The sequence below is a fragment of the Tiliqua scincoides genome, chromosome 5 (assembly GCF_035046505.1).
Source record: "Tiliqua scincoides isolate rTilSci1 chromosome 5, rTilSci1.hap2, whole genome shotgun sequence".
NCBI lineage: Eukaryota > Metazoa > Chordata > Lepidosauria > Squamata > Scincidae > Tiliqua > Tiliqua scincoides.
This window is the reverse complement of record NC_089825.1, coordinates 94,676,085-94,688,154: the sequence shown is the minus strand read 5'-3', so window position 1 is coordinate 94,688,154 and position 12,070 is coordinate 94,676,085. Positions and strand designations below refer to the sequence as shown.

The following is a 12,070-nucleotide window of genomic DNA, read 5'->3' as shown; positions in this document are numbered from 1 at the left end:
AAGGTCCACCCTCTGTTCAGTGGAAGATAGTGTAAGCACACAAACCAATACTCCTCTTGGTCAACTTGCATTCATCCAGGATACACTCCAGCGGCCACACAAAATCTTGCTTACTTTGATTCTCACAAACACTGATTATTTTTTTCCTTTCCAATTGCACTGAGAATCCAGGTCACCAGGGAACTGCTTCTGTACTCTGTAATTATCTAAATCACTGTGATTTTCTTTCTTGTAGAGCTAGTAATGGAAAAAATAATCCAGATTTAAAACATGGATGGTTTTATTTTGAACTGACTTTTCAGATGAGTTTATTAGAAAACTTGTGTTGATCAGCAGTTCACTACACAGGCAAAGGCTTCCAAGCAGAATCCCTGGGAACATAATCTGCTGCTTCCATGGGCCTCCTTAGCAGAGTCCTTGCAAGGTGCCTGCCATAGAGATTAGTGTAGCAAGAACTGTAGTGAGGATGTGCAGCTGTGACTGGCTTTGGCTCCTCTTTGCAGCCCAGAGGCTCTTTTTGCTCTTCTTGCTGCTTCTTCTGCCTTCAGCTGCACGTTCAGAGGTTTGGCATAATAATTGTAGCATTGAAAATAATCTACAGCGGTCAGGAGATGCTATAATCAGTGGGATCCTATCTTTTCTACAAACCGTAAGGTCTGCCAATGACTTTCAGAGACCACCAACTGTGAAGACAAGCGCTATTCTGTAAGTTCTGTAATCTTTGCTAGCTCTAAAGCTGTCTGTCAGATGATGCTGGGGCTTGATAGCATGTGGTGAAATTTTAACAGTAGCAGCTTTTCACATGATGGATCATTTCTGAGAAAGTTGAATTTCTACATATAATGCAGGTGATAAAGGAACTGTATTCTCTTCGCATCTTTATTGAGCTGTGAAGATGACCTTGATTCAGACTCTCTTTGGGAGTATTCAGAAGTAATCTGAATGAAGTAATCAATTTTCAGGGGGAAAAAGGCTGCCTATGTATTAAGAAGGGCCATGCAGGATCAGATCAAAAGCAGTGTCCTCTTTCCCATAGTGATCCTGCATCTGCCCTGGGGATCGCAGAAGCAGGAGTGAAAGGCAAGAGAGACACTGCCCCCCTGGAACTAACCTTCTGAGGCACCCTGCAGCTGCAACTGGAAAGAAGCATATAGAAATCGTGACTAACACTCATTCATAGACTCCCTTTCTTAAACCTTCTGCCAGTCCATTTCACTGGTCGGCTCCTGGTTCCAGTAGCATGAGGAGGGGGGGGCTGACATCTCTTTCCTCTCTCTTCACACCTTACAAATTGTACAAGTTTCAATATTTGATCCCCATTCATTGCCCTGTCCCCCATCTGCTATACCCACATCTCTCTGGGCTTTCCTCATAAGGAAGACACTCAAACTCACAGTGCATGTTTATTACCACCATTTGTACCATTTACAGATCTGCAAATCCTTTTGCAGTTTGGTGAGCTAAACTGTACACCAGATATGGATAGTTGTCTGGATTTCCAGTACTCTGGATATGACTGCACCACTGTTTTATTCAGGGTCATTATACAATTGGAGAGACTTGGTCGTCTCTCCTAACGACCCTGTTACACTATCAAAGCACTGCATTTGGGGACTTTAAACACATGCTTCTTGCCCAGGGTACGTACTAGGCTTGCACAGTGCCTATGCAAGGCTTAGATCCTCTTGGGTTACATCGATGGCAATGCAATGTCAAGATTGACTTGATTTGTTCCCACCCACCTTCTACTTTGTTTTCTTGGAAAAGTCACATAGCAATTTCCAAAGCAGCCACACCTGGCCTGAAGTCATTTTGTCTGCCTTGCAAAGCACTGCCCCAGACCAGGAGGTTTGTGCCCTGCAAGAAAGCAACTCTTTAGGCTTCTGACTCCCACCACCAACCCTTTCCCAGTCAGGTGCAAAGAATGGACAATGAAGCCCTGAGCTAACCCAGTGTTGTCATTCTCTTGTGACGCATTTGACATGACCCAATCAAGTCTTCCTGGAAGGTGAGAATCCAGTCCTTTTCTTACTGTCCAATGCTTGGAAAACAGAGGATCTTGCAGTGCTTGATGGGGAAGCATCACTTCTGCTGGCACCCTTCCACTTCCACCACCAGAATCTCTGTTCTGTCCAGTGGCGTTGCTAGGGGGTTATGGGTGGTGTGAGCCACACTGGGTGAACTGCAAGAGGGGTGACACACATTAGGTGGATGATACGATAAAATTGCAGTGGTTAGGAGTAACCCCATCATGTTATATACTGTTGGATGCGGGATTTCCAGCGGAATGAAATGCAAAAATGCAGAGTGAAATATCTCCTTTACTTCAAAAGTTATTGACAAAAAACCGGAAAACAAAAAATGCATGCAGCCCAAAGGAAAGTGAAACTGAGCCGTATCACACGATTACTCATGAGTAGATGAACTTAACTTAATTCTTCAGAAAGGGTATGCTGAGAGGAATCCAACAACCCCAAAATGGTCCTGATACAATGAATGTAGCCCCCAAAAACACCTGAGAAGGAGAAACTAAGCGAAAACTGGAAAGCAAAACTAAGTCACACAGCCGCGTTTACTCGTGAGGAAGCAAACGTGTCTTGGCTGGTGATCAGGCCAGGCAAAGGGGAATGTGAGGCCACCGGAATGGTCCAGATTTGATGCAACTGGAGCTCAACAAATGCTCCAGAAGGCAACCCTCTCCCCCATAAAAAGAATGAAACAGAGGTTTGTCATGGTAAGGTGTTTTTTTTCTGTTTTAGGCTGCAATCCTATCCACACTTTCCTGGGAGTAAGCCCCACTGACTATAATGGGACTTACTTCTTGGTAGACAGGCATAGGATTGGCCTCTCAGACTTGTAAAGCCAGGTGGTTCCTGACAGTGATATGCTTGAAATATAAGAACTAAAATTGAACTGGGTACTGGTTAGGGGTGAAAATCTTATTGATCCTTTTTTGGGGAGTGGGTGTTATTGCAGGCAGGCCACAGAGAAAATATACTTGGTGGAACAGGGCTGGCTTCCCTTATTTAATTATTTGTTTTACTTATTATTTATAATTATTTATTTTAATATGCTTTATGATGGGTCCTGGACAGATTGTCATTCTAAAAAGTGGGTCCCAGTGCTAAACATTTGAGAACTGCTCCAATAAGGTGTTACTAAGCTGCCCCCCTGTGAGACAACAACCTCCCCGGGGGGAGGTGACACCACTAGTGACCAAAATCACTAGAATCACAATTTGTAATGTTATATACCATTCAATGCATAATTTCATGCAGAATGCAATGAAACAAACTGCATTGAAATATCTTTATTCTATCAAAAGGTACAGCCAAAAAAACCAGTGGGGGCGGGGCAATGGTAGATCACCACGCCCACCACCTGGAGAGTTGCCCCACCCACTGCCTGGTGTGTGACACGTTGGCCTCCCGCACCGGGTGACATGAACCCTAGAGATGACACTACTTCTGTCTATGATGGGGAGAATAGGATTTGAGCCCAAGTGTTTTTGTTTCCCCCTATACAGCTTCTCTACTGCAGTCCATCCTGTTTCACTCTTCATCCCCCTCGCATCATGCTTTCTACTCTTGCTGTACTTTTGAATTTGCACTACTAGGGAAAGTGGATTTACTTTTCACATATCCTAACATGCTGAACCACCACAAAACACTGTGGTATGGTGAAAACTGGAGGCTGTTCAGAATGGAAAACGCCCACCACCTTCAATAATTATTGAGGCATCAGTGAGGTTCTGGAATTCTGGGAAACAACTGCCCCCTATTCTCATTGTGCTAGAGATTTTCTGTACACTGGTATAGGCGGTGCTAGTTTCAATGCAGTAGATATTATCCCTCAGTGCCTGAGCCTCAGTGTCAATTTCTTTGCAGAATAGAACCCAAACATTATCAACATCTCCTCTCCTTCTTTTTCACCATTGAGGAGATCAATAGGAATCCCAACCTCTTGCCCAATGTGACCCTGGGGTTTAATATCTATGACAACTTCTTCAATCACATGGTAACATACGAGGCCACCCTAGATCTCCTCTTCCATCAGCAAAGGAAGATACCTAACTACAAGTGTGGAAGCAAAGGGAATGTCTTGCCTGTCATTGCAGGGCTCACTGTAGACCATGTCATTCAAATGGCCACCATTCTGAGCCTCTATAAGAATGCCCAGGTATGTGCATTGGTAATCCTGTATGGATGGAGTATGATGGCTATTCAGGTATCCTTTGAGGCACTTCTAATCACTAGTGAGGGGTGGAGTCAAGGGCCAGACAGCATGGGTTGTGGGCCGAGTGCTCTGCACAGGAGCATCCACAGTCTCATCAGTGACTGGAGGTGTTATTGGGGTTCACTGCAGTACTTTGCCCGAGTCCCCCAAGAACATGGCTTTGGTGCTGTGCCTGTTAGTTGTATGTGTGAAGACTCTGACAACCACCTTATCAGAGGTGTTTTAAGGAGTTGCCTTGGAAAGATAATCAAGAATGGCTTGAATAACTGCTGGAGTGGTGACCCACACTATCTCAGGAACCCAGAATACAAGACTCAGCTCCTACCCTCCACCGTGACCCCAAAGTGTGTAACTTCGTGCTCCCCATAACTCTATAATCATGTACAGGTTATACACGAATTGTTGTTATACATGGATTTGACTCAACACAAATGGCCACTGCAAATGAGAAGGAACGTGCTGATGCCTGCAGAAGGGGGAAAATGCACCCCTTTAAAATCAGTTTAAAAAAAGGAACAGTCCTTAATGAGAGAGAGAGAGGGCAACTGGCTGACAATCCATCAATCCTTCTCTCTGCAGGCGACCCCTCCCTTCCCCCTGAGCACATGAAAGAAAGGTGAACACTGCTTTGGTGAGGGGATGGGCTGGGTGAAGTACTTGGAGGACAAATGATTGATGGATTGTCTTCTTAAAGACTCTAAAGTTACATCACAAAGGTCAGCAAGGCTGTTTTTAAATCACCGGATCAAAAAAACTTTGTTTTTCAAATTGATTTGCTATAGTCCGTTTTTTGCTATCCACATGAGTGCTTGGAATGCAACCCATGCGATCCTTACCAGCCATCCTTCCCAATTGGTGTTGATTCAAATGAGCCCCGTTTAGAGAGTGCAAAAGAGGGTATGGCATTTGGCATTCATAAAGGTTGTTATGGAGTAGTCTTCCACTGATCTGGGTTCTGGCAGATGTCTTTTATCTTTCTTTCTTTTTCAAATCTGTGCTGCATATGTGCATCCTCTTTCCCCCAGTTTTTGCTATGCCTTTGCATACATGCTACAGCATGCTTTAAAACTGTGCCTACCTTGGGTTGTGGGGTGATGTGACAAGAGTCTTTCTTCTGATGTCATCTATGCCAGTGTTTCTCCAGGTTTGTCCTCCCCGTACTGCTTTACAAGGTCAACCTATTTGAAGTACCACTGGAAGTAACTGGCCATGACATCATGGCCAGTTACTTCTGGGTTGGGAGGCCAGATACGCTGAACCGCACACCAGTAAGAGGCTCAGAGTGGACAGGAGGGCTTTTTGTGTGTGCAGAAAAGCATACTTCGGGGCTTTGCCCGCTGACCAAACCTTGTATCACTGTTGTGTCACGTTCGTGGTGTCACCGCCAAGCTGCAGGGGTCCAGCAGTCCTGCAAGTTCCACCAAACACCACCTCAAGTACCACTAGTGGCCCATGTAACACTGGTTGAGCAACACTGATCTATGCCTTTCCTAACACAGTTCATACATATATAGGCTAGTTTCTATGGAAAATAAAATGGTAATCTGTATCTGCTGTTGGGAACATCTACATTGATTCTCATGCCTTTGTTTGAAAATACTTGCCTTTAGTTTCTGCAGAATTCCAGAAATATTCATATAAGGATAACATTGAATTTATCAAACCCATTTCAAAAATGCAGAACCATTATGACTATTCTTCTGATACAATCCATACAGTGCCCATTATATTTCTTTAGATACACTAAGTACAGTGAAAAAGAGCTCTGTCTGAATCACCAGTATTGCTCAAGTTTGGTGGAAGCCACAGCTTTTGAACCTCATTTATTAACACTTTCATTTGAGAATACTGTAAGTCAAGGATATCTTGCATATCAAGGATATTCAGTAAGCCAAAGGCTGAATCTTTGTGCCAAAGAGATTCTCATTTGTTTGAAAGCTGCCGAAAGTTATTTAGTATCTATCAAATAGAATCAATAAGCAAATCTCTGAATCTTACTACTGAAGAGAATTGCATTAGTTTTAAAGTTGCAGGAAGTTTTCCAAGCACTGATGAGTCATATATTTTTCCCATTAGCTCACTTGTGGGGCATATGAGGCTCCACCCACTGGAAAAGAATTCCCTTCTGTCTACTGGATGGCACCCAAAGAAGGGACTCTGCGAGCAGGAATACTCCGGCTGCTACTGCATTTTGGGTGGACATGGATTGGCCTCATTGTGTCAGATGATGATACTGGAGAAAGCTTTCTGCAGAAGCTGGCACCATTATTTACCCAGAATGGCATATGTGTCGCTTCCTTGGGAATAGTTGAAATACGGAATCTTTTTGCTAATGATAAAGGCATTTCTAGTCTTCGTAAGATGAATTCAAGCCTTTTCTTGACTGAAGCTGATGTAATTATTGTCCATGGGGTTTCTCAATCATTGTTTGTTGTAATGATAGTCATTTATGGAAGTGAACTTCAATTCAAGTCCCAGATAGGGAAGGTTTGGATCACACCCCCTCAATGGGACTTCAACAGAGATGGTGCCCCTGCAGCTTTCTACCTTACAAGGACTTTAAATGGCACTTTATCTTTCTCAGTCTCCACAGATGCAGTTCCCAGATTCAAGAACTTCCACATGAGCTTCAAGCCGGATCCATCACTGAAACACTTTCTCTGTCATTTCTGTCAATTAACATTTGACACTTGTAAGAGAGGCAGCCTACATGATTGCAAACAGTGTAGAGGAGAAGAGAAGCTGGAGAGCCTGCCTGCATGTTGGTTTGAGACAGAAATGAGTTGGCAGAGCTACCAGGTCTACAATGCTCTTTATGCTGTAGCACATGCTTTACATGGCATTGATAGGTCCAGGAAAAGAACGGCGGTACAGAGAGGTCAATTCAGTCATGCAAGTATTGAACCTTGGCAGGTATATTCCTCACTATATTGCAAGATTTTATGCAATTCCTAATGCTTAGTAGGGAGAAAGCTGTAACTGAGCTGAATGGGTATTACTTCTTGAGTAGTTGTAGTAGTCTGGCTCTTGTCTGTAGGCACTTTTGATAGGCCACCTGCTCAAGCAAATCTGCATCAAGCCATGGCTTGAATGAAAAACCCCTTAGCAAAGCTGTGGCAACTGTGTTTGGTTCCATAGTGGAGGAACAAGGAGATATGAAAGTTTGCTGAATCAAACCATCTACAATGACACGACCATGGACCTTATTGGAACCCTCTGATTGAGTTGGAACAAACTAAAATAATTCATAAAAGATGGAAAATGTCCATTTGCCGGTCAGCTGAGAAGAAGCTGAGAGAAATTGGCTGTACTCATTCTCATAGTTTGTGCATTTCAGTTTGGAAGAGTTTGGGGGAGTTTGGTTGGTATTATTCTGAATGTGAGAATCTACTGTTTGTACTGAAGGATTTGACTGTAAATTCTTCAATATTCTCTCCCAAATTAGTGGCACTCTTTACTCAAACATGTCCGCTTTAACAATGATGCTGGGCAGGAGATCTCATTTGCGAATGAGGAATTATCCTTTGGATTTGATCTCAGCAACTGGATCTTTTTCCCCAATCAGTCCGTCCTGAAGGTCCGAGCTGGGAAGATGTCATCAGATCAACACTTTACCATCAGTGAGGAGACCATCATGTGGAATAGCAGATTTCAACAGGTAGCAATAAAATGCACAACTTGAGTTGCAGTTGCTACTACCCAGTGCCTCAGTTTTACCCCTGCTATTGTGCAGCCATGTACACTCAGTGTATACCAAATCCACTCAGTGGATACCAAATCAGTGGAAAAATAGCTTTAAAAATCCTCTCTCAGTTTTCTTGCTCCTCCAGGGTTGCCCCAGAATGCATTGGTAAAGGGGGCAACATTCAGCCACTAGATGGAGTGAATAATGGAATTGAATGGAATGAAATTATTCCATTTTATTCCATTATTCACCCCACCTAGTGGCTGAATATGGTATAGCATCTATAAGCAATGCATTCTGGAGTTACAAACCCAGAAGTGGGTTTTCAAAGCTATCTTTCATCCTGAGAAACTTGCAATTTGTGTGGTTTCACAGCGCTAAGGTAGGAAATGGGATTTTGGCCCTTTTAGTCCTTGTTACAAGGAATTTTAAACATGGACCCCTGCATTAGTAGTGAATCAGTGGAGACTAGTGTAAACAGATCCTTCTGTTATAATGCTAACAAATGGTTCGCTCTCAGTCAGAAGGTTCCAAAGAGGTAGCAGTTGTTCAGCAGGTCATATGTGTCATGCAACCGAGGTGCATGCATGGAATGAACATGGAATTGTCCAATAAAGCAAGGCAGCTCTTTTCAAGACAGACTGATAGAAGGGTGGTGGTGGTGAGGTTATAACACTTACGAATTAAATCCCTCCCCTTTAATAATAATAATAATAATAATAATAACAATAATAATAATAATAGGTATTTATATACCACCTTTCTTGGTCTTTATTCAAAACTTTATTCAAGGCGGTTTACATGGGCAGGCTGCTTAAATCCCCGTAGGGGTTTTTACAATTGAAAGAAGGTTCTGTCTTTCAAGAACCACAACAGTCCAGGTGTTTCACTCTGATCTGATTTCACATTCTGGCCTCCATCCTCCCATGCTCAGAGCAGATGGAATCGCTCGGCTTCAGCTTGTCAGCTGCTTCAAGGTTGCACGGTGCCAGTGGCCTCGAACCGGCGACCTTGTGGATGTTATCTTCAGGCAGACGGAGGCTCTACCCTCTAGACCAGACCTCCTGACCTTTAAACTTATGGATGTGACACCTCTTGTGTTAAGTTCAGCTTCTGAAACCAAAGCACGCCGTTCCCATATTAAAATCCAAAATATCATTTCAGGCAATATCACTGTAACATGCGCATCCATGACTTACCTTTTCTGAAGGGCAGAAAGAGGGCAACTTTGGAGCCAAGCCGAATACAGATGCATTTAATCTTATATCTGGGTTCTCTTTTGAACTTTTGGATATTGCATGACGAACAAGAAAGCGTCTTAAATAGATTTGATGACAGAAAAGGTCCAGCGCCAAACTGCACGAAAATTACCTCCCCTTTTCCCATTCTTAGATTCCGCCCCGTTCAACGTGTGTCCAAAGCTGCCATATTGGACAGAGCAAGAGAGTTCTAAAGGGAAAACCGGTTTGTTGCTATGAGTGTACTCCATGTCCAGAAGACATGATAGCAAACGAGACCGGTAAGTCCAAGAGCACAGAGCTGTGTGGAAATGTTTGCAAACATTTCTTGGATCAAAGACAAGTCTTCATGTGCACTGCATGTTGTGGCACATGGGGGGGGGTCAAGGGACAGGACAGCCCCAGATATCTCCTGTAGGTAAAGGGACATTTACTATCTTCCCCTGGGGAAGCATCTGTTGTCCTGATTGGTTTACTTGGACCTACACCATCCATTTTGCTGGTGCAAGTCCCATTAGACCCAGATGCTGGAACAGGGCCAGGAAGGGGAGTAGGATGTTGGCATGCCTGCTGCCTCTAGTGCATGCTGATTCTCTGCTTGGCTCTTTCAGATGCAGTTCAATGTGTCAAATGCCCAGAAGATCAATATCCAAACAAGAACCAAGACCAGTGTATCCCCAAGGTTATAAGCTTCTTAAACTATGGAGAGCCCTTGGGAATAATTTTGGTTTCTGTGGCTTTGTCCTTTACTGTCATCACAGGTGTGGTGATACTCATCATTCTGAAGAACTGGAACACCCCCATTGTCAAAGCCAACAACCAGAGTCTCACCTGTGTTCTTCTTAGTTCCATCCTGCTTTGCTACCTTTCCTCCTTACTCTTCATTGGGAAGCCTGACAAGGTGTCCTGCCTTCTTCGGCAACAGGTTTTTGGCATCATTTTCTCTGTGGCTGTTTCTTGTGTGTTGGCCAAAACCATCACTGTGGTCTTGGCCTTCATGGCCACTCAGCCAGGCAACAGAATGAGGAAATGGCTAGGGAAGAAAGTGGCCAACTCTATTGTCCTTTCCTGCTCCTTCATCCAAGTGGGGATTTGCATTGGGTGGCTCTCAACCTCCCCTCCATTTCCAGATACTGACATGCATTCCCATTCTTGGCAAATCATCGTGGAATGCAATGAAGGGTCAATCATCATGTTCTACTCTGTTCTGGGCTATGTTGGTATTCTGGCCATCATCAGCTTCTCTGTGGCTTTCTTTGCCAGAAAACTACCTGACACATTCAATGAAGCCAAACTGATCACCTTCAGCATGTTGGTCTTTTGCAGTGTGTGGATCTCCTTCATTCCTGCTTACCTCAGCACCAAGGGCAAAGCTGTGGTGGCTGTGGAGGTCTTTGCCGTCTTGGCTTCTAACACTGGCCTCCTGATTTGTATTTTTCTCCCCAAATGCTCCATTATTGTTCTAAGAGCAGATCTCAATTCCAAGAGCCTGATAACAGAGAGAAGAAGTGATTAAATGTTTTTGCATGTTTTTCTCTATCTACATTTATACGGTATTATTACTGGGGCACAAAGCAGCATATTTATATCTCAGTCGGGGCTTAGTAGTTTGGATTGTGCATGGTGGGGTTTAGAAACCATGTCTAAAGTAATAGTTGCATGTCATACAGAGCTCACCAAGAATAATGTCAATAATTTAATACAAACCTGGAAGACAGAAATCTGATATTGAAACTGTGAGAGATGTATCTGAGGCAGGAAGATCAGGCAACTTCAGGGCCACTTCAAAGGTGGCCTCAGCTTTCCTGCAGGGGAAAACAAATCTCACTTTTCAAATAAACTACTGAAATATAAAGGCCATGCTGGGATTGCTGCAGCCATAAGATTTTGCTCCTTGAATGACAGGCATCAGAGAGTTTTTCTGCATGTCATTGTCAGATGTGTCCCCCACATTGTGGAATGATCATATCAGTGGAATAAAACATATACAGTGTTCAGTGTTCAGATGATGGGGAGTGTAAAAGTTGGGGTCCAAACTGGGGGGAACCAACAGCCCTATCCTACCATCAGGCTGGCCAGTCCAAAATTGCTTTCCAGTCACGCAGCCCAACTGAGGGTATTGCAAAATGCAATGCTGTATGTAGCATGACTAGGCTGTTGCAAGAAAAGGCAAACACTGCTAGGTGCATGGCAGGGGCCTCCCTGGACCCTCCTGCGCTGACACGTCAATGCAGGGATGAGCCATGGGCAGGGAGAATGAGGGAGTGGGGGTGCTGGTGGTTATCTGTAGGGGGAGAGGGATGAACTATGACTAACCCCTTCCCATCCTCAATTCGTGCTCCTCCCTGCCCCAACCTCCACCCTGCTCCTCCCCTGCCCAGTTCTGCCCACAGTCATCCATCTGCCCTTCTGCTTAGTTGCGGTCACTCACTGCTTGCTGTGGTGGTCCGGCTGCACCAAGTTCCATGTTGCCATTTGTGAGAAACATAAAGTATTTTGCCCTGCAGAATTCCTGCAGCATAATGCCCTTATCAGATTGGGGCCTTAGAATTTTTGGAAATCCTTCCTGCAACATTTTTGTTCTTTGATGGGAATCTCAATTACTCCCTACCCATGTGCTTGATGTGGATTCAAGATTCAGCTTCCAGATTCGGGCAACTATTCTGCTTAGCAAGAGAGTAGCCCTGCCCAGTGTGTACCAAACCTGTCTGCCTCGCCACAAGGGGTAGGTTTGTGTACCAAACCTGTCTGCCTTGCCATAAGGGGTAGGAAATATTTAACCAGGTGGGTTCCATGTCAGATAACTTCATGACATTATCAACAAGAAAGTGTTACATTCCCAAGCCCACAGGAAGCCTTGGGAGTTCTCTGCCAGTCACCTAAGTGATTCTTTATTTGGGAGTTCAGAGAG

The 12,070-nt window shown here is 44.1% G+C and overlaps 1 protein-coding gene across 1 annotated transcript in view; it reads left to right on the top strand.

The window, feature by feature from the left end:
* Window positions 1-10,675, top strand: part of LOC136652378 (vomeronasal type-2 receptor 26-like) — a 31,294-nt gene extending 20,619 nt beyond the window's left edge. Inside the window, exons 2-5 of the mRNA XM_066629316.1 lie at window positions 3,888-4,179; window positions 7,682-7,894; window positions 9,314-9,440; window positions 9,771-10,675. Coding sequence (XP_066485413.1) covers window positions 3,888-4,179; window positions 7,682-7,894; window positions 9,314-9,440; window positions 9,771-10,675 — 1,537 coding nt within the window. The remainder of the gene's footprint in view (window positions 1-3,887; window positions 4,180-7,681; window positions 7,895-9,313; window positions 9,441-9,770) is intronic.
* The last annotated feature ends 1,395 nt before the right edge of the window (window positions 10,676-12,070 follow it).